Genomic DNA, 23,945 nt, shown 5'->3' on the forward strand with positions numbered 1-23,945 from the left:
ATTGTCCCATGTGTTATTGCTTAAGTTGGTACTAGTACAATTACTATTTAACATGAAGGACATGTGATACTTCCATTGTTTCCCAAACGTTAAAATATAGAAAAGGGCATTATGGTCAATAAATAGTAATGGAATTTCCTTATCATAGGTCTTTGATTATTCGCCATCAGGATGGCTAATGTGGTAATTCTAGCAATGAAAAGAGAAATGGATGTTATTGTAGTTAATGGCCCATGTGTTGTTGATTAAGTTGGTACTAGTAGAATTACCATTGTGCTCTAACATGTGATGATTTTAGATGATAATAAGGATTGTGATATATTGTGTACATCCTATCAACAATTCTATTTTACCATACATCTGAATGGCATTTGATGTAGCAACACATGAGATTCATACATGGACAATATTGCAATGATACTCAGGTAGCAATTGCACAAAAGGATATCCAAGGGGTAGATAAATGAGTGATCACTAGCAAGAGGCTTCCTACCATCAATATATAAGGATAGATAGGCTCGACTAATTTTGACCCTTGATCCTCCATGTACACACCCTCAAATTTAGAATATTGTATGTACAAAATACAAATATGGGGATCATGACTTCACCTTAATGCATCCTTACGTGTGGGATTTTATGTGTATTTACTTTTGTATGTATTAATCATGCATAGATTATGCTAATATGCATGCCTCATTTGGGTGAATTACTTAGCAATTTCATGATTCTTAATATCTTCTACCTTAGAGGTTATTGTAGTTGTGCCACACACCCTCTAATTTAGAGTGTTGTATGTATAAAATGCAAATATTTGGAGAAAGACTCTACCTTAACACATTCTTACGTGTAGGATTTTATGTCTATTCATTTTGGTATGTTATAATCATGCATAGATTATGTTGATATGTACGCCTCATATGGGGTGTGTGAATTACTTAGTAATTTCATGATTCCTAACATTTGTCTGCCTTAGAGGAATGATTGAAGCCAAGTTCCAAGACATCAAATAGTTTCCTCCATATTGGCAAGAAATCCATGGATTTATATACATGGGGTTGCCTAATATAACAACTATGCCATCTTAATCATATGTATCTACTAAGGAGTTTAGCATTCCCATTCACCAAATAGGTGTAAGCCTTGAAATTTATAACATACGCAAAAAATTATCTTTTTTAAAACCCAACCATAATGGTGCATGATATATAGTGGACCAAAGAGGAAGAGAACATTATTTATATTTTATCTAGGTCTCCATGAAAGCGTGAATGTGAACCTCTTTCTGCACCTCCCATCATAGTTTTACAACATTCTAATCTAAAATGGGGCTCTTTTGTGAGGATGAAGTAATAAGTTTTTGTTGTATCCCTAGCAATTGCATAAAAAAGTATATGATAGACCATCATCTTGCGTATGTTATGTGCTTATATAAATTATTTCTAGGCTTAATGTCATTTTTTAAAATTGAAAAAAAACCTATTTTGCAGCACTTTAATTAATAATGTGGTGTTGCCTAGGCCCAACTTCACTTTTTGTACTCAAATCTTGTTTCCTCCCTAGCATGGCCTTTGAGTTTCTTTGAAAGATACACCCAGTACCATATTAAAACTTGGAGAAATGATCCATAAAGACTAATGTTCTTCGAATATAAATCTAATAATTAGTCACAAGTTACACATAATTGTTATTTACATATTCCTTATACGCATACATTGGAGCTCCCATCATTCAAACTCCATCACATTGCTAATTATACAAGGAAAACCATGATGTGAACATCTAACAAAGAAAGAGAGTTCCATAGGTCATCCATTCACCTTCAGTGATGGGAAAGCGAAACATAGTAAAAGAAAAGGATTACAATGAGTGTCAATACTACTAATATCATCATAATTATTCCACAATATCAACTTATGTTAATGAACCTAAGGACTGTGCACTCCAACAATGGTTATAAATATCACGCTTGCCTCTTGTTTCAAAACTATCTAATCATATAACCAAACAACAATGACATTTGTTTGGTTAATGTCTCTAGAAAGTGCTATCCATATTACTAGCACAGCTAACCCACCCATGCACATATTAGCCAATGAGACACAAACTCTAGGGTTTAATACTTCATTCTATCGAGGACCCAAAATATTCATCCACAACATATATCTCGTACAAATCTTGAATTGTGCATCTATGATACGTGCATATTGCGCTTATATAACTAGTTGTGCATGGGCGAAGGTGTTAGAACAAGAGATTCCATTCAGTTTTAGTGAAGGGAAAGAAGAATACATTAGAAAAAAGGATTGGAATAAGTTGGTCTATAAATATAATTATAGAGTCATTCCATAGCACCAACTTTGCATAATCCATGTTAGAAACTATGTCAACTTATGGTAACAAACGTAAGGATTGTGCACTTCAACATTGACTATAAATATAATTGTTTCTCATGTTTCAGTATTATCTGAACTCATGTCAATATTATATGAACACACGAAAAAACTTATGTCGTCCTTGAGAGGCTAATTACCGAGCTTATAGTCCGAATTGGAGTCTCGTTTTATCCACAATACTTTTGGCATATGCTCAATCAAGAGATGTGTACAGTGGGTCACACATCCCTACTTGCTAGCCATGTTTACCACGCTAAGAACCTACTAACAAAGGTCCAACATGATGCGGTTCAACACCTTACTATTAAATGATAAATTTAGCATATGGGACTAACCAAAATTGCCTCAAAAAAATTTGTTATGAATCATCCCTTTCAGTATCAACACTTCACCCACAATTAGCCTTTGAACAATCACATCTCATGACAAACGTTGATGCTCATTTATTTGCAATTGCATATTTCACAATTCAGAGCCACTTGTCCACAAGCAACACTTGCATTGGTAGCCTTGATGGTGTAGAACACAAGTAGACGCCACATGTGCACATGTTATGTACAATGGATCAAACCACACAGCCATTTAAGATGCTTACATTCAAAAATCAAAGCTATCAAAAGCTCCCTTGCCAAGCCACCATTGGAGTCCTTATACCCTCTGATCCATATTTAATCGCATTTAACCATGCATGCACATGCTCACAAGAGTAAAAAATGTCCCACAAATACAACATTCCACGAGAAAAAGGGTTTTGCAGCATATGTAGCATTTTGTCTATTTGATTATGAGAACAAAAGCACCATTAAATGTCCCTTTTTGAACTGCCTTTCCACAGGTCAGAAGGGACAGCACCAAAGCACCTTGAAACAAATACCTCATATTTTAAGCACAGATCAAAGCACCCCTAATGAAATTATGCAGGGGAAGAGACAACCAAGAAAGTCGGGATATGTAATAGAATGTGCTGACCTAAGAATCAATACAGAACACACGAGAATGTCAAAGCATTCAAAATGCAATATGGGAAACTTTTAAAACTACATCTCAAACAGCAAGCCATTGTTTCACATCTTTATGGATGAATTAGAGCTTGCAACTCTCCTATGCAGGTACACCCTGTGAAAGTGCAGCGGAAATGTGAGCAGAAAACATAGCAGAACAGCAAACTCGAACACCAAGAAAACTGGAGTGGAGATAGATGGAAATCAACACAAGACACATAGCAGCCCTCAGTCGCTACTGCACATACAGGGGATGACTAACTCTTAACACCCCCTCTCAGCTCCTGGATGTCAAATCAACCCAAGGAGCTGGAATGTTCACTGAGCAGCAATTGTGGTAGAGGCTTGGTAAACAGGTCCGCTGCATCGTCCTCATTGAACAGAAGGCTAGCAAGATATCCCCATCAAGATCTTTTCACGAACAAAGTGGTACTGTATCTCAGTATGCTTAGCCCGGTCATGGAACACCAGATTCTTTGCAATTGCTCTACAACTCTGATTGTCACACTTGATGACGATCGAATCTCTCTGTGGGAAGTAGCCTCCGAAGCCAGAACACCTCACAGGTTGCTGAACACGGAGCATAATGTTAGGATCCATGAGAGATCAGATGGGTTTACAATCCTCCATTTTGAAGGCTACCAATAGCTCATAAATGTACCGCTATTGTGAAACAAAGAACCCCTTCTCAGTCTGCCAAATCCAAGAAGAAATGGAGCACATTTAAATCTGCCATCTCAAATTCCTGTGACAAAGAAGCCTTTGTCTCTGCAATGTGGGCCACGTAGCTGCTTGTCAAAATGAGATAGCTGACATACAAGATGATAAGGGTTACCAGCCTTTTCTCCTGGAAGATATACAAGTTTGGATCTGCTGCTGACATCCGAAACCCCTCCAAAGAAAGAATGCATCAATGTTCTGATTCCACACCCGAGGTGACTGCTTTAGGCCATACAATGCCTTCCGCAACCTAAAGACCATCCCCTCTCACTTGAAAGCTTCAAATCCTAGGGGCTGTCCTCGTGCATGCCCCCATTCAAAAAGGCTGATTTAACGTCCATTTGATAGATTGGCCATCTGATAGATAGATCATCTGATAGATTGACCATCCCCTCTGACTTTAAAACTTCAAATCCTGGGGCTGTTCCACATATAGCTCTCCGTGGAGGCCGCCATTCAGAAAGGTTTATTTAACGTCCATCTGATAGATTGGCCACTGCTGGTAAGAAGCCACTGCCAGAACAGTCCAGATTGTAGCCATCTTCACAGTTAGACAAAGGTATTTTCGTAATCAATTACTCGACGATGTGCCTATCCTTTAGCCACAAACAGGGCTTTGTGTTTTTCCACAGCTCCATTTGATGTGTACTTGTTCTTATAGATCCACTTGACACCTCTCACAGTCCATCGCAAAGGCCCTGGACCCAGTTCCCAGGTCCTATTCCTCTCAATGGGCTCAATCTCCATCTGCATGGCTTTCTTCCACGTCTCTTGAGAGAGCGCTTCTTTCACCGAGGATGGTTCCTTGTCTCGCATAATCCAAGACATCAGGGCATAGTTCACCTACCGGGTGTCTCCTCCAAGGCTTTGACTTTATCACGTTGTGTTCTGCTGGGTCCCTCCTCCTACGGCCACTCAGGAGGCATATCTGTTACTCCAGTAGTTCGCAAGGTCTCTACCTTCTGGCCACAATGGTTGCGTGTACATTCGGCCTTCAAGGCCTCTTTCTCTACATCAGTCTTTCTCTGAGGATGTGGATGAAGAGTTTCACTTACCAATACCTTTCTTCTGTCCTTTGTTCTACGGTCAGCCAAAGCCACCACGCCTCTGCCTTTTGGAGCGTTCTGGAAACATTCCTCCTAATCAAGCACCATAGGCACAATCTCTTCCCATGTGAGAGTATTCAACTTCCCATTGGCTATATAGAAGAGTAGAAAGCTGAATACAGGGATGATAATGGGACAACGTGATGGCCATGCCTTCTGAAGAGATCTCCTTGCCTACCTACAGTATCTCCTGTTGAAGTGCCTGCAGTTCGTTGATATGCTCCTGCATGGTGATAGACTTGGCGGGGTTCAACACTCTCATCTGCACTTCGAGGGAGACTCGCTCCATCACGGAGACTCCGTTGTAGAGAGATGTCACATGCTCCTGAATCCCCTTTGCTAGCGTCATCTGATTGAGGTGGTTGATAACTTGAGGAGTACAATTTAGAAAGATAAAGGAACAAACACAAGCATTTACCCAATCCCAGAGCTGGGCCATTCTCTGTGCATCCTTCCGCTAAAGGAGTCCAAGGTTCTCTACAAGCAAATCTACCTTGGTAACTAGGATGAAGTCGGTGAGGTCATAAGACTAAAGAATGGACTCCATCCTCACTCTTGAAACCCCATCATTGTTGCCTTCTAACTGACAGTCAACAAGAAAGGTGGGTAGAACAGGCATCTTAACTGGTTTCTCAGCCATATCGAACATCTCAAAGGGGTGGAGAACTAGCTCTGGTGAGAAGGGGGGGGGAGAAGAACAAATAGAAGTTGGGAAAAGAAGAAAGGAGGTTGGAAGAGAATGTGGGAAGGGAGAAGGCTGCTCCGATGCTTGCTGCCTGCAACACCTTCTCCGAAGAATTGCCGTCTACCCCGAGCTAGCCTCACCTTCTTCAAGCGCTCCTCTGCACCTGATCTGTCCATGCCTTCTAGCAGCAAACTCCGCCAGCCCAAAAGCGTAGTGCTCTGATGTTACATTCAAAATCATCACACGATCAAGACACGGGCGATGGTTTCATCCATATGCAATGCAATAAGGGTGGGTCGGAAAAGAAGAGAGGAGGAGGCTGGAAAAGATGTGGGAAGGGAGAACAGGCTGCTCTGATGCTTGCTGCCTTCAACACATTCTCAAAAGTGCCTTGCTGTCCACACATTGCAACACCTTCTCCAAAGAATCGCCTTCTACCCCGAACTGGCCTCACCTTCTTCAAGCACTCCTCTGCTCCCTGCCTTCTAGCAGCAAACTCCGCCAGCCCCAAAAGCTTAGTGCTCTGATGTTACATGCACAATCATCACACGATCAAGACACAGGCGATGGTTCCATCCATGCGCAATGCAGTAAGGGTGGTCGGAAAAGAAGAGAGGAGGAGGCTGGAAGAGAGTGTGAAGGGAGAACAGGCTGCTCCGATGCTTGCTGCTGGCAATACCTTCTCAACAGTTCCTTGCTGTCCATGCGTTGCAAAACCTTCTCCAAAGAATCGCCTTCCACCCCAAAATGGCCTCACCTTCTTCAAGCGCTCCTGTGCACCCGATCTGTCTATGTCTTCTAACAGCAAATTCTGCCAGCCCCAAAAGCTTAGTGCTCTGACGTTACATGCACAATCATCACTCGATCAAGACACGGGCAGTGGTTTCATCCATGCGCAATGCAGTAAGGGTTGGGCGGCAGCAATATCCTGGAACTGTCCATGCCTCAGCTCAAAAGGCCTGCAAACAGCGAGCAGCAAACTCCAAACTGTCCACCCCTCAAATGCCCTCCAGGTCCAAGCTTTCAGACGACCTGCTGCTTTGATGCCTTGTCAAAGTGCAGTGGGAATGGAGCAAGCAGAACAGCGAACTAGAACAGCAAGAAAACTAGACTGGAGATAGATGGAAATCAACACAAGAGTCAGGGAAAAACTCTGCTGATGACTGCAGAGACAACCTAGCAGACAAGGGTCTCCCTCTGGATCGAGTTAGACCAACATGCTGGTTGGTCTAACTCGATCCAGAGGGGTCAGGTCTGGTCAGCTCTACCTGACCTCGTTGGGTGGCCAAACGTGACTCCCAACCCCAGCTGGTAATACGGCCCTTTCCAGCCTCTGAACCAGCCTGCAAACCCAGCCTGGCGAAACCCAAACTCCAGCAGGGAGCCTTAGCATACGTGCCCTGGCTTATGTTCCTCCTAACCTGTGAAAATATACGTGGCCCGCGAGGTCTCCCGTGGACGTTAATATTTCTTTCTTTCTGGGCAGGCACACCCACATAGCAGCCCTCGTTCAATACTGTACATACTGGTGATGACTAACTCTATAATACCCTTCTATCATGTTCTGTGAAAATCAGAACTAACAAGCTCGATTCCCAGGTAGGTCTCCTTCCAGCAGCAAACTTGAATTTTCTGTGTAATCTAAGTTGGGATTCTAGGTTTGTTCATAGCCTTAGCACAAGGAGGAAAAGAAAACCATACTGTATAAATCTATAAACATTAGCAGCAACATCTAACATGGAGAATAGACACTAACGTAAATGTCAAGCCTTTCAAGGCAATCCACTCCCCTAATCTACCATTGGAGAGCAAAATCCACCACTTTACAAGATACATTTTGATGGAATACATTGGAGTGCATGCTGGAGATTCCATATAGCTGAGGCATCACGAAATAGACCCACCACACTCCAAAATAGAAACAAGAGTGGTGTGAAACGAGTTGCAGCTTCTAGACGATAAAACATCCAATGATTGAGCCTCTGTCCACTAAATTGATCCTGATATGACCAACAGCTCTACTGACCTTTCAATTGTTAGTTCCTGAGTTCCAATTTCTTCTGCCAAAAGCACATTTGCTCCATCACACAGGCCTGGCCAGTAGATCCATAAGATTGAAATTTCTTTATTGCATTTTCAGCACCTAGAAACAAGTACACATCTTTGTCAAAGATGGGGTTGATAGAGCGAAGCTCATCAAGCGACAGTTCTGACAACTGGCTCCTTTTAGAAAGAGCCAAGGCCACTGACTTCCCAACAATTTCATGGGAAGTTCGAAATGGAATGCCCTGCAAACCCAAGCAAAAAGTGAGGAGAACAAGGAGATATTGAAGAGAACCACGACATAATCTTAGAGCATTCAAACCGCTTGAAAGCAACTGTACCATGAAGAGGAATCTACAAGTTCATTCAATTACCTTATACACAAGATAATCAGCCATGGTTGTCGCATCAAGGTGTCCCGCAGGAAGAGACTTTAAAATGCGCTCCTTATTGAATGAGATATTGAGGGCAAACTCCGTGGAAACCTCCAACATGGCTACTACAGTCTCCACACTATCAAACAACGGCTCCTTATCTTCCTGCAACCAATAGTTTTTCCAAGATAGAAGTTAGAGCTTTCAACTCTCCCCTGCAAGCAATGCTAAATTTCAATCCATGTGAGTGCCCTAAGTAACTTTGATATTTCATTACAGGTGGCATACAATCCTCTCTGCAAATCATTCCTTGTAAACCTGTAACTAACCCCGAGACACTTCCTTGTCTGCCCATCCTGAGGAACTTGTCCACCTAGTCTGCCCATTGCGATAACAGATTCTCTTATATGTTGAAAACAAATGTGCATGCAACAAAAGCTTGAATCTTTTCTTAACACTCAAGAGATGGACCCTCTATCCAGATGCCATTCCTCATGGATCAGAAAACGTTTTTACTTTTCCTATAATCATCAAAGCTCTAGATCCTTCTACTTAGTGGGGATTCCCTTGATCTAAATACTCCTCAAGGTAGGTACTAAGTTATTCTGATGGATGCTACAGTACTAAATGGTGCAAGTTTATACACTGACCTAGACGCATAGCAAATATGGTAGCATATCTCCCTTGTACATTAGGACCTAGATGCTACCAGCAAAGAGGCCTCAAAGCAAAGACCTCAGTGACGGCATCCTACAAATAAGAGCACCTTGTATGAAAAAAGTTCGCCTACTGTGAGGATGCCTTGGGTTAGGTCTGGACCTTGCAATGGTGGCTTGACATACTCAGTCTATGGCTGAGTGGGGAGAGCTAGTAAGCTCTCAAGTTGATCTAATTTTTTTTGTTCATTTTTATCTATCTTAGAACCCATCTTACTCAAGGGGATACAAGCCAAAGTTGACACTGTTTGAAAACTGCACGAGTTGGTTCGAGTTCTTTGTTTAATAATAAAACCAGTGTTACATAAATTGCAAAGAAGGCAATTTCATAGTAATGCAATTGTAGCAACTAGACTCCTCCAATTCTCAACAACTCTAAGCTTCAACTCTAGTGATCTGATTTCAATTTTGTAATTCACAAAGTTTTCACAAAACACCGGCCGTGAAAGATTACAAGGATTGTAAGGTCCCTGAGCAAATACAAATCAGCAATAAATTGTTTAAGCACAATGGCATGATGGTCGTTTTATAAAACCCTTTTTGCCAAAGGAGAGAGGTTCAAGGTTTTGGTGTAACCCCTTCCCTTCCCCTCTAATATAGGAGAATTAACGAAGGTGCTTTCTTTAAAAGAGAACCCTTTGTTTTCAATGTACCTTGAGTAAATGAAACAACTGCCTACAATATGGATTTAATTTACATGAAAATTTAAAAGATACACAAAATTTAAATTTCAAACATGTATACCTAGATGAATCCAAGAACATTCCCAAGCTCATCCTCTAAAACACAACATAGTGCAGTTTCGATCTCATGATAGTCACTCATAAGGTTGAAAACCATAAACTCCATCATGCATAGTAGGGACTAGCTACTATGACATCCCCATTGACATCATCAGCGCCCAACAGTGGGTGTAGACCATAGTATAAAAAAATGCTCTCACACATACAAATCCACACACCCACACATATTTGAGCATCCATTTATACAAAGTCTTCGTACTGAGCTTCTGTCGGCACTCTGGAGGTTAAGGGCAAACTCAGCCATGACGAAGGCTAGCACTAAAGGACAAGATCTCAAAGTCCCATATCAGAATTTGATTGACTAGTTGCCCTTGACTTGAGTCAAATCCAAACTTTGGATTTGTCAACACAACTTCTGACCCTTTTTAAATGCCAAAGGAAGGGGTTGCAAATGCTTTGTGGACCCTCTTCTGCCAAAACAGATGTTTGCAAAATCTTGCAAACCACCTTTCTTTTGTTACAAGGATCGACAAAAAGGCATCAAACAAAAGGTATTATAGTTTGATTTTGTTCCCAATTTCTTTGCATACCAACACTCTCTTTGATAATGCCCAAACTTAAAACATGCATCAAAATAATTGGTTTGGCACTCATCTTTGGTATGTCCATGTCAAGAGCATTTGTTATACCATTTCACATTGGTTCTAGGTCTTCCTTAGATGCCAAGTTCATGCAAATCTTTCTTGAGATTTCAGTAGAGCTTATTTATTTTTTATTAAGTGTCATCGTCCTCACTTTCCTCACCTTTCTTATTTTGCTTGGGCTTGGATACACCACTTTCCTCTAAAGCAAAAGCTCAATTCAGAAGTTCCTCAAACATCTTGGTTAATTCCAATAATAGTGATGTTTGAAATCAAATAAAAGAAAAAGTATCATCTAATTGATGGAGTCCTTGAATTGAGGATTTCAGAAACTTAAATCAACTTTACACTTAACTTTTTAGGTGATTTTATGGCCACTTGCAAGTCCTCTTCTTTTCCTAAGGGATTTGCAAAAGCTTGCAAACCATGTTCCTTTGACAAAAGGAGATGGCAAACAGGATGCTACCTAGTACATTGATATCCTAGTCGTTGAATTCCGGCAATTTTTGTTGGAGATTTCAGCAAGCAGTTATCCATGGATCGCAACTTTGGCCATAGTCTCAGAGACAGATCCAAGCAGAATTCAATTTTGTAGATAGGTTTTAAAGTTGCTCTCTCAGTCAGCTAGCAGATAGAAGGCAGTGCCATCATTTGACAGCCTCAACATGGTGGTACATGAGAAATGAACAATTTTAAACAAGGTTCAGGCCGCGACTAGCCCCTAGTTCAGGCCAACCAGAAGAAGGCCACACCGACCAGCAGATGGCTGACCAGTCACAAGGCCGACTTGACAGCCTACCTGCTGTGCCATGCCCACCAGTCAGAATTGTTGTGCCAAATCATATGCCGCCCTGACAAGTAGTTGCGCTGCCACATCGCCTGCTGCATGTGTCATGAGCATCTGCAAAGCCCATGGCATGGCTGCCTGGCTGGCAGCACTGCAACACCCTGCAGCGCAGGACAGCAGCACACACAGCAGTGACAGTCGGCCAGGAAGTATCTTGAGGAAATAAGGCAATAGACCAAGGTCCATTATCTTCAAGAGTGATTGGATATATTTCACATCATCACTTGTAAAGATTACATCACCAACATACAAATAAGCAAGACTATTTTATCTTTTTCCCAAAAGAGGTATAGGCAAGCGTCTGAACGACTGTTGAACAATCTGATCCATATGAAGTGCTATCAATGCATGTGTACCACGCCCTTGGGGCGAGTTTCAGCTCATAGAGTGCATTCTGCAGTCTCCACACCTTGTTTCCTAAAACCTGACTTGCAGAATGTTCCACATAAACTTCGCCTTCTAGGTCCATTAATTCCAAGTCCATTTGAAGCACTGACCAATTGCTTAGAAAGAGCAATCTGTCACTTGAGTCAACTTCTAGTAGAAACACCCACGGATCTCATAATAGATGGGACACTTGAAGATGATGTAGGCTGCTTTTGGCTTCGAATCTGAGCTGACGGCATAAAGCCTTACACTCTTCATCGTACCAATTATTACAGGGTATGGTCCCAGGAGGTGGTGGGTGAGTGGAGCGAGTGGTGTGAGGGAAAGCATGGAGGGCAGCCTCGTGTAGTGAGCGGGTGATCAAGGCCAAGAGGAGATGAAGTCAATGTAAGCAAGGAGTATATATAGATGGTCAGAGTAGGTAGGTGGGTGGTCACGCAAAGTGTATATCATGGTATGAGGAGTAAGAACTTAGTGGGATGGAAGGTGGTATACAACGGTGGGGAGTGGAGACGCTAAAGAAAAGGTAAGTGTGATCAACCCTTGGGGGGAGAGGTGCTACAGTGAAATTGGTGATGCGTGAAGTGAAGGCAGGGGATCCCATGATGTAATCAACAATGCTAGAGCCCCCCATATGTGGGAAGCATGTGAAACCACCCAAGGTGGGCCATCTGTCGAGACCATTATAAATGATGAGATCATGCATCCTGCCAAGGTCTAGTAGAGCCTGTCCATAAGATGTGAGGCCCTCGTCTGTCAGTTGAAACCCGTATCACAGCTGCATCCTCAAGGTCAACGTCTGGCAGTAGAATGGAATCATCCCCTAAGTCAAGAAGTGGTACCTGATGAGCGCTTGTCCTTGCGTTGAAGTCTCCAACTAGGAGGACTTCTCCGCGGCTCGAGAAATCAACAATGGACTGATATAGGGCTGCAAATGGAGAGAGAGAGAGAGAGAGAGAGAGAGAGTCTTTCTGTTAGTCATTTGATGTATTCCCAGGTTTTTCGAAGGGAGAAAATGGATTCAATTAAAATGAAAAGACCAAAGTAATTGGCTTCCAAATCTCTCCCATGTTTGTGAAGTCTTTAGTCATTGTCTTCCTGCCACAACCAAAAGAATGGTCATGCATTGTTGCTTAGAAATGAGAGGAGATCTGTGAGAGGGCTACTCTTCACAAGTTGAATCTAGTTTTTGGTAGGAGATGGAACAAAGTACTAAATAATGCTATAGAAGGGCCAAGGTTGAGAGAAGGGGGAAGATTCAATGCTCCACCCTGTAGATATCCATTTAGAGCTCACCTATGAGGCCCCCAAATGAGGATAAGCAATGGGCACTAGGATAGGTGATGGATGCATGCACTTGCATCATAATCAGCCATCTCTCATGTAGGTGGAAAGGCTGATGTATGGACAGCATACATGGCATTGTTCAGGCCAGCTGCCGATGTGACAACATGGACTGATGATGTGGCATATAATACTCATATGGCAGATCTGCAGCCTAATGTGGCAGAACAGCAACGTAAGAGGTCGGTATATGATGTGGCAGAAAACCACGTGTACGGTGTGCAATGTGCAGTAGCTGATGTTGCAGCACAACTATTTGTGAAGGTGGCAGCTAATGCTGACTGGTCGGATGTGACTGTTGGCATTTTGTTGGTTGGTGGGGGCCTCTCTTGGTCTGCCTGGTTTGGAGGCTGGTTGCCATTCCAGATCTTCTCGGGGCCTAGTAAGAGAGATGGGTACACCCTCCTCTTCATATCTCATGCTCCGATTCCTCTCCTATCCAGATCAGAGATGCTTGGCAGGCTTCATTCATGAGGTAGTTAGGCACCGTGAGAGGATACTTCAATCATGGAGACATAAGCAAACATCTTCCTTGGCAGACCCCTCCCAGAGCTCTATCACGGAGTTCTTTTAGCCAGATCTCCTAGAACCCCCCCCCCCCCCGAGACGAGACCTCGACATGATCGGGACTCAGAGCCAATGACTCAACATCTCAGACAAAGAGTAGACGCACAAATTACACTCGGGGATATCGCCTCTATGTTCACCATCGGAGTCCGTCCGACAGGGAATACTGTAGCCCTTGTTAGGCGTAGAGCTATGACCAAGAGACGTCACAGGACCGCACCCTTGAATGGTCGACAACACTCTATTGCCGACTTCCTGTCTCTAGTGCCTCATTCACCTATGATGTCCTGATGAGGATGATGATGATGATGTGACTGATTTGTAGTTCGATCACTGACATGACTATGTTGTACTTAATACTTAGAACTATCACTCTGCATTATTTTTACATTATGCATTGGTGTGGATGCTCGTTTAGTAGCTCCACCCTCACAGCTTGATTGTACCAGGGTTTCACAATCTCATAGACCCATTGGTCTTCCGAATACTTTAATAAACTTTCTTTCTTTCTCTCTCGTTAGCTCTCCACTCCCCTCCCGCGTTTCAGCAGCAGCAGCAGGGCATTCGCAGGAGCAGTCAGGTCGTGGGAGCATTCGCAAGAGCGGCCAGGTCGTGGGAACAGCAGCAGAAAGGAGCAAGCGCAGGTCAGATTCAAATCAGCCCCAGGCTGAGCTGAGCCCCTGGCTCAGCTTGGGGTGTAAGACTCAGCAAAGGGGTTTTCAGATTCATGAAGGCCAATATGGAGTTTCCCAACACAAAACAGTTTGCTTCTACTCAAGCCAGCAAGCCCTCATACTCTGCTATTGCAGCAACACTTAGCCCCTACGCATTGATGTACAAGCGAAGGATTGGTACAGATCCAAATGAGCAAATTTATTACCGACAGCAAGAAGTAAGAGAGCTGAGGCTTTTGGTTGCAGCCCTCGGAAGGAAAGTGAAGGATATGGAAGGCAATGGCAAGAAAGAAATCATACAGGAAGTACTCAGATACACATTGAAGCAGCACCTGCACCACATTTGGTGACCAAAGTCCAAGACATGGTTACCAATCAGGTAAAGTCGATAAAAGAGGAAATCTCTGGAACAATGGACAACAAAATTAACAAAAGCGATGTATATCGAGAAGTACAAGAGCAGGAAAAGACAGCTGCATGCCTGGTGTCTACGCATTGGAGGACAACCTGAAGATTGGCATGAAGGGAGCCTGGCAGAAAAAATTGATAATATTATAGCAGCAACCCCTCAGATTGAGTGGGACTTAAAGGACATATCCATTGTTGCTCATATTGGGACACAAGCTAAAGTGGTTCTCAATGATAGGAGGGCAAGAGAAAAGATTCTCATGCAAGGCAATAAGCTGAGAGGTACCAAGATATGGATCTCGGAGGAGCTCACCCCGACTCAACTCAAGATGAAAGCCTAGAATTGAACAAAGTGAAGGACACTCGCAAAGAAGGGAAATGGCCTGTCTACAGAGACGGAAAAGCACCTGTCAAAAACTTTAAATCCAAACCCAAGGACTCTCAATCGTAAACTGATGTAATACAGGCCGATTACCTTACTTAGTATGTTGTAGCTAATCTATAATAACTTTGGGAGCAGTATATGCACTTCCAAAGAGACCCTCAGTCTATAAATGATGTTGGCGTCTATCATTTTTTTGTGTGCTTTGTCTCATAGTCTCGCGAGGGCTTTTGGCGACGCTAATCTCTCTCTCTCTCTCTCTCTCTCTCTCTCTCTCTCTATCTATCTATCTATCTATCTATATATATATATATATATATATATATATCTATATATATATATATATATCTATATATATATATATATATCTATATATATATATATATATATATATATATATATATGACTTTATGCTACCACTGTCCCATCGGGCGCTGGCTCCTTCATGATGTGGAGTTGAATTTTGTTTATAGCCTGATGACATGATGATCGCGGTGATGGACATGGACATGATGCTTTGGCTTTGTATTGATGTTCTCATGACTATGTAGCATGTAGTTTGTAGTATGGGTGCACCCTTTCAACTTGTTTTGTATCTGGTTTCTTACAGTCTCTGTTGGAATATTAGAGGCCGCCTCCCCATCTATGAGAACCCATATGAGGAGAGCATTGGGGGGGTGGACCTAGGTTCTGAGAGAAGGCCACATGGGCAGCATTATGACTGCCAGGGGACGAGCATTTTCTGAGCGAAATCTTCCGAGCGTCCGAGCGAAGGAAAAAAAAAGCTTCCAACTATGCATAAATATGGCAAAAATCGATCAGAAGAAAACATAGTTTCACTTAGAAATATGCAAAGTATTATAGCAATGCCTATTTTATACAAAAATCTTTAGGTGAATCTGTAGGAATGGTGAGAGCATAATGGGATGGCTTTTGAAGAAACCCACATGTAGAGTAGACTTCTCTATGAAAATTCCCTTATGATCCTTCTTACAACTTTTACTTAATAGGGGGTGACATTGAAAACCCTCTCTCAACCTATCTTCATGAAAGAGTTTCTTCAAAGAAAACTCATTGAAGCAAGCCATCCAGGTAGTTTCGCCAGCGAAACCCCTTTGAAGCAAGTCTCCCAAGGTAGTTTCGCTGGCGAAACTACCTTGGACAGCACTTTTAAAAGTGACATAACTTTCATATCCAATGTCCAAATATAGTCATTCAACCACTCAAATTGATCGGAACACCCCATTTGAGCACATCTATGGAGTTATATTTTGGAAAATATTTCATATATAGTATTAAATATTACATGTATTTTATGAGAGTGAGATATAAGCCCAAGTTAATACTTATTTATAGTAATTTAAACTTCTTTAGAAACATGTCCATAAATATGCTATAAAAACACTAAAAAGATATTGCCATATGATATAAATGTGTTAATAAGTAATTATATATGCATAGTATTATTACATTGAGAGTGATTATGAGGAATGTTTCTTAAAGGAATCAACACTTTTTTAAGGTAATAACAGGGGTACAAAGGGATGTCTCTAAATAAGAAAATTATGTTGTGTAAAAATGAATGAGTGACTAGTCTGTATATTTTTATGATAAAGGGATCTAGTTCTAGTGAAAATAAAAGTGTAAAAACCATGTTTCCTAAAGAAATTTTTTTTTAAAAATCTCTTGAAAAACACGCTCGGATAAACTTGCTCATAGGTTTTTGCTCGTAAAATTGACGCATCCTGACTGCCATGGGAGCACAGATCAGATAAAGAAAAGATACCTACCTGGAGGAAATGTGTTGGCTGCGTCAGATGGAGCTGAAAGCCAGGAGAAGATGGTGATGCACTCAGCAGTTGAGATCTGGCCTGGACAGTACCCTGTTCGGCCAGTAGAAGGGCTGGTAGGGAAAAGCCAGCCTACCAGGCTTGGATCAGGGCAGGACAATAGGGGCTGGGCCCAGCTATAAATAGCCCCGCAGGTCGGTGGGGAGGCAGGGCACAAGTTGGCCTGCATAGGGGCTATGCCCCTGCGTGAAAATAAGGACTCAAGCCCTAGTTTTGAAGGCCCCAAGGTGATCGGTTTTATGGCAGACTGGTCGGCCAGAATGAGGCTGCTAGTCAGCTATTTCGGGGGGGGGGCCTAGAGGCCTATAAAAGCAGCCCTTTGGTGGGGCATAAATCATCCAGCAGGCCAGTAAGATTGGGAGCAGCAGGAGCAGCTGTACACACACCCTCAGGCCTACATCCAGGAGGCATAGGGGTCTAGGAGTTGCTGCAGACTGAGCTCATCAAGGGCTGGACTTTAGCTGTCTTCTAGAGCAGCAAGGAGCTGATATCTTTGGACGGAGAGTCTACATACGCTCGAGGTGGAGCACGCAGATAGTAGAAGTGCCTTGTGGTAAGATCACAAGACCACGCTCTAGCGGGACTTTGGATCTATTCTTTTGTATTGTGTGCATAGCTTTGGACGTATATATATTCTTTTGGTGGTTTCTATATCTGGCTGGATCATTGTCTATTTACTAGTCTGCACATCTATTTGAAGCACATAAGTTAAGAAGTTCGTGATTCCACACCCCACACACACTATGTAAGCTCCTAGGCTATTCTATCAGTATTCTGTTGTGCGTACCCTGTGTTGGTTGATTTCTAATACATAGATCAGTCTTCTAAAGACTTTAATAAACTCTCTCTCTCTCTCTCTCTCTCTCTCTCTCTCATCTCGAGAACTCACCTGCTTCCCACATGGTGGTGGATCTAGTACAATGGACTATCTACTAGGCCCGCTAGATTTTGTCTCACGGATACACGACTTTGTCATACTCCCCCCCACTCGGAGCTCACCACTCATACTTGGCCTTCCATATCTCTGCCACTATGCCAACCACAGGGAGACCCCCCCACACACTTGCACGCATCCAGATCCACTTTGACCGTGCCCTTGACCCAATGTACATGAGTCACTTAGCGAGGGGGCTCCCAGCTCTACTTGGAGATGATGTAGACCTCGCCAACGCCTTCGGCACCCTTGTCTCTGTAGTACATGGTGCTGCTACCACATCATTTCCCACGACCCATGCGGGTCCGAGATGGGAAGATGCCCCAAAAACCCTGGTTTGATGGCGAGTGCAAAGAGGCAAGAGCCCACCTGAAACAGGAGCGGGCTCTGGGTCATCTGACACCACCCAAGACACAGAGGATCTTTCAACGATTGACACGTCGTAAGAGGCAAGCCTTCCTCACACATAGGATGGACGAGATTGTCAGATCTTTTCGAGGAGACCCAACCACTGGATGGGGGTTTCTATCGGAGGGAAAGCCACCTATTCCCATCACCAATCCAGATGTATGGCACATGTATGCATGTTCCCTCTATGATGCCCAGACACAAACACCACTGGATATGTCCTCTATGCCCAGGCCCACTACTTGCCACTTGTTCACTACCCAGAATGTACAGACAACACTTCGCAAATTACACAACCAGAGAGCACTGGACCATGAGGGCCTACGGACCGAGCACTTTGCACATGGACAGCAGGTCCTAGCTCCGGTCCTAGCATAGATGTTCAATCGGACTGTGTGCCACAGTTTCCCACCTACTAAGAGCACTACCACTATTGTACCGATATACAAAGCCAGAGACCCTATGGAGACTCGAAACTACCACACCCTCATGATCGACCATACTCTGACAAAGATTTATGGATCAGTCTTAGAGGGGGAGCTCAGTAGCCACACAGAGTCTCGGGAGCAACGGGCACTAGGGCAGGCAGGATTCCAGAGACAACACTCTACCCTAAACCACATTTTCACTCTGAGGGCTATCATTGAGGAGGCGAGGTCCAGACACCAGAAGGTCTACACATGCTTCGTAGACTTTCGGAAGGCTTTTGACACTGTCCCATGGTCCCGCATGATCAGGAGACTATAGGAGCTGCAGATTCCAGAGACATTGATACGGGGGTGATGAGCTTGTATGAGTCAGTCAAAGGCAGAGTTCACGCCCCAGGTGGTCTATCGGATTAGGTCGAGAACACGATAGAAGTGAAGCAGGGCTGGCCCCCTCTCACCGACCCTCTTTGGGCTTCACATTGACGAGATCGCTTCCTTCATAGACCTCTCTCTCTCTCTCTCTCTCTCTCTCTCTCTCTCTACCTACCTAGAGGGGAGTGGCTTCAGTCCTTTACCAGGCACAGCAACACGTCACAAACTTCTATACATTTGAGTCAGCACCCGAACATAGTGGAGTGGAGGAGGAGCTAGCCGATATGAGAGCAGTCTGGATGAGCAACCGGCATAGTACCACCGAGAGAGGGACGCAAAGGCCACATGTGCGACAGAGAGCCCCCAGAGTACACTCTATTGAGGTCTGACCTATCACAGCTTTCCTCAGGGGAGACCAACAGAGACGAGGGGTCACTCTAGACATAGCCCAGAGAGTCCAGAGAACAAAGAGACCGCATCCCCCACCGCAGCACGAGACAGCTCGACAGACGCAGATACAAGACATCTTCGCAGTTTACTACAGAGCCATCACTGTACTAGGCTTCGGTTTCGTCCCAGCACCCGGATAGATTGATGGGCTACTCTGTAGTTTTAGTTGACTTTTTTCTATCATTATGATTCTGTTAGCATAGATTAGTACTCAGCAAGGGTCCTAGCGTACCCTTTGCTTCAGCCCACTGAGGCTTGTATGAGTTTGCTTTTCTGTGTACTTTGCCCCATAGGCCCGTAAGGCCTCCCGTGGACGTTAATCTCTCTCTCTCTCTCTCTCTCTCTCTCTCACATACTGCGCCCCACTTCTTGCACGCTTTTCACAGCCGGTGGTGCTAAACACACAGCCCGGAAGCTTCACAATGACCAAGCAAAGATCATGAGGGGCTACGGACCAAATTCGCTGCATATGTGATAGACACCATGGCCCCGATCCTAGCAAAGCTCTTCAATGAAGCAGTTTGCACAGGCTTCCCACACACCTAGACCCTTAACACCATCACACCCATACACAAGGCAAGAGATCCCATGAGTCCGGAAAACTACAAGACCATTATGATTGGATGTGTTATGTCCAAGATCTACGCCTCAGTACTTGACGCAAAGATCAGCCTAGTTGCAGAGCTTTGGAGATTTAGAGCCATGGCGCGGACCAAATTCGTTGCATATGTTATAGACACCATGGCCCCGATCCTAGCAAAGCTCTTCAATGAAGCAGTTTGCACATGCTTCCCACACACCTAGACCCTTAACACCATCACACCTATACACAAGGCAAGAGATCCCATGAGTCCGGAAAACTACAGGACCATTATGATTGGACGTGTTATGTCCAAGATCTACACCTCAGTACTTGACGCAAAGATCAGCCTAGTTGCAGAGCTTTGGGGATTTAGAGCCATGGCGCAGACAAGCTTCCGATTAGATCATAGGACTATGGACCATATACTCACACTCAGGGAGATCATTGAGGAGACCAAGGCACGGAGACAGAGGATATATTGTTGCTTTGTGGATTTCTGCAAGGCCTTCGATACAGTATCGAGATCTCGACTACTCCGGCATCTACAGGAGTTGGGATACAATCTAGAGATCATCTGGGCAGGCATGGCACTCTATGAGAGAGACTTAGGTAGCGTAGGAGATCATGAGCACCATTGGGGTCAAACAGGTTGTCCTTTATCACCGACTTTGTTGGGGTCAAACAAGGTTGTCCTTTATCACCGGCCTCTACATAATGACCTTGAGAATTTTATCGGAACCTTGGTAGGGACTGGTTGCTCTCTAGCCGGATCATTGCTTCAGATACTTCTATATGCAGATGATGTGGTCCTATTATCTTCCTCGGCAGAGGGTCTCCAGCGACACCTGGATGCGCTACATACTTTTTGTGAGACACATGACTTGAAGGTCAACCTTGGTAAAACCAAGGTCATGATCTTTCAACACATCCCGAGCAGCCATACACAAAGAGGATTTTACCTTGGATGGGTTACCAGTGGAGGTGGTTGCATCCTACACATACCTTGGAGTCCTATTCTCTAGCTCGATCTTTACAATGCGACCAGCACTACAGGCTTGACTGAGCAGGGGGTATGCCGCGCTAGCCACACTCAAGCGACAATGCTTTCGCTCTTACTTTAGGACCCCCTCAGACCAAGTCTCTCCTCTTCGACTCTTTGGTCAACCCACAAGTATGTATAGGAGCCCTTGTTTGGGACCTGATCTATCAGAGACGAAGTGGGGTCGAGTTGAGAGGCTTCAGGTTCTCATGCTTGCACGGATGATCCGTAGTAAGCCCTCTGTTCCACATCAGATAGTTCTGGCTGAGTTCGGGGCATCCCCACTACAGCTCGATGCAATGTTCCAGGTCATCACATATATCTTCCGCATTCAACAATATGGATCTTGCACTGCAGGGTGACGTAGGCTTCCTTAGCTGGCTTTATGCTCCTCCATGACACTTGCAGCGAAGGGGACTAGAGGTGTTGGTCATGGTTGTAAGACACGACAAGTTAGATGCGCTTCAGACACGAGTGTCTAAAGTGTCTTAAAGATAAGACACGCCATTGTGGTTATAATAATAAATATTTAATTAATATATGTATAAGTATACAAATGTACAACTTGCTAGCATAGCTAGTTGCTAGATTCTAGAAGTACAATAAGCTACACTTAAATAATACAAGAAGAAACAATGCACTTGTACAATGTAGTTAAGAGTCAAGACTCGTCACTCAAGACGTAAAAGTTAAAGCTAAGACTCACGACTGAAGAGCTCGCAAGTTTTCAGTACTTAAAGGTTCAAATTGACAATTGAATCTTGTCACATGTGACATGAATGAAAACTGCATCTCGATACATATAATTGAAAGGAAGCTTTCGACTCTCAAGACTAAAATCTTTGAAGATTCATCCTAATCTGAATCTATGAGGTCACTGCCACTGCTAGATCCAAAGTCAACATCAATGATAGCATGGCTAAGTCAAACTCAATGTGTGTTGTTACTCCCCACCCACCAAAAAAAAAAAAAACACACAAGGGTGTCTAAAGGTGTCTTAAGGTAAGACACGTGTCTTAAGTGTCTTATCATAAGACACGAGTGTCTTAACAACCATGGTGTTGGTATGCATGTACTTGAAGATGGTTTGAGAGCCTTCGGCTTGAAATAGATAGAAAAGCTACCCCCCTTCCAGTACATTGTTGAGACCCCCTCTATCCCACTCACATACCATGAGGTGAAACAGGTCATCCAAGAGGAACTCCTATAGTTACATACATTCACGACCTAGTTGACACCCCGGTAGCTCCCTATGAAGCTCAGTTTCTATAGAGACCACTGCCTACAAATTTTAGAGGAGGGCTTCATCGAGCCACTAGGACTTACGCGGATCCACCTCCCTCACTCTGGGCAATTCCGGGTCTTGTCACACCGTAGGAGTGGTCGAGCGGAGGGGGTACCCAAAAAGGGCCACATATGCACCTTGTGTGACTCTAGGGAGATCGAGTCAGAGGAGCGATTCGCTTTCAGGCGCCCAGTGTACTGCGAGATCCAAGGCCGATACCACTGCCTTTTCAGAGATAGCTCCAGCTCTCTATCCAGTCTCCTATCCTACCCAGACTAGAGATGCTTGGCAGCCTTCATTCATGAGGCCGTACGACACAAGGAGCGGTTGCTCAAGGCACACAAGGGAGATCCCAGCACACACCCAGACTCTCAAAGCATGATCACTGAGTTTTTCTAGCCAGACAGTACTGACCAGCAGGACTTACGAAGGCGGCGACTGTGGGGACCCGAGCCAGAGCCAGAGACATGCCAGACTCAACAACACACTGAGGCATAGACCACGCTAGAGGACCTCATTGCCATGCTCACTACGTCAAACCTAGAGGAGTGACCGTGGCACTTGTTCACCGCAGAGCTACAACCACGCACAACTTCAGCAGGCTGTACATGATGATAGCTGCCAACGCCCTATCACAAGGTTTCTGCCACCATTGCAGCCTCTCACACCGTCGACCCACTCCTAGGGCTGACACTCTCCCTGGCCTCTACTCTCCTTTTGTGCATCGATGCCATTATGGGCATGACTATGGATTATGGATTTTGTATTCGCTCTGGGTGTTGATGCCAGTTTAGTGGCTCCATTCATTGTATCAGCTTCTTTCAGTCTCATAGACCCTTTTTGGTCTTCCAAAGACTTTTAATAGACTTTCTTTCTTTCTTGTTCACGACACAGAATGTGCAATCTGCACTCCGTTGGCTCCATAACCGGAGAGCTCAGGATCATGAGGGGCTACAAACGGAGCATTTTGCGCATGGCAAGAGGTCCTAGCTCTGATTTTAGCGCAAATGCTCAGCAACGTTGTATGCCACGGCTTCCCACCTGCCTGGAGTACTATCACCTTTGTCCGATACACAAAACAGGGGAGACCATGGACATTGGGAACTACAATGCTCTAATGATTGGCCACACCTTGGCCAAAATATACATGTCGGTATTAGAGAGGGAGATCAGCGGCGACACAGAGGCATATGGACAATGGGCTCTAAGACAAGCAGGATTCCGAAGACAGCACTCCCCCCTAGACCACATTTTCACCCTGTGGGCTATCATTAACGAGGTGTAGTCGAGATCCCAAAAAGTCTGTGCTTGCTTTGTAGACTTTTGGAAGGCTTTCGACACTGTCCCACGATCTCGTATGATCAAGAGACTTCAGAAGATGCAGATTCCAAAGGTCATGATTTGGGTGGTGATGAGCCTATACGAGTCCGTCAGTGGGAGGGTCCGTGCCCCAGGAGACCTATCAGATTGGGTTGAGAGCACGATCGAATTGAAGCAAGGATGCCCCCTTTCACCGACTCTCATCAGGCTCTACATTAACGAGATCACATCCTTTATTGACC

The 23,945-nt window shown here is 44.1% G+C and overlaps 1 protein-coding gene across 1 annotated transcript in view; it reads right to left on the minus strand.

Annotated features, from left to right (window-relative positions):
• Nucleotides 1-7,594: 7,594 nt before the first annotated feature.
• Nucleotides 7,595-23,945, minus strand: part of LOC147889058 (L-Aspartase-like family protein) — a 60,769-nt gene continuing 44,418 nt past the window's right edge. The window contains exons 7-8 of the mRNA XM_087392985.1: nucleotides 8,326-8,490; nucleotides 7,595-8,196 (exon numbers count right to left, since the gene is read on the minus strand). Of these exons, the coding sequence (XP_087249111.1) occupies nucleotides 7,945-8,196; nucleotides 8,326-8,490 (417 nt within the window). The 3' untranslated portion in view covers nucleotides 7,595-7,944. The remainder of the gene's footprint in view (nucleotides 8,197-8,325; nucleotides 8,491-23,945) is intronic.

Source organism: Dipteris shenzhenensis, chromosome 21 (genome assembly GCF_047967505.1).
Source record: "Dipteris shenzhenensis isolate YYH24624 ecotype China chromosome 21, Dip_SZ_1.0, whole genome shotgun sequence".
NCBI classification, from domain to species: Eukaryota; Viridiplantae; Streptophyta; class Polypodiopsida; order Gleicheniales; family Dipteridaceae; genus Dipteris; species Dipteris shenzhenensis.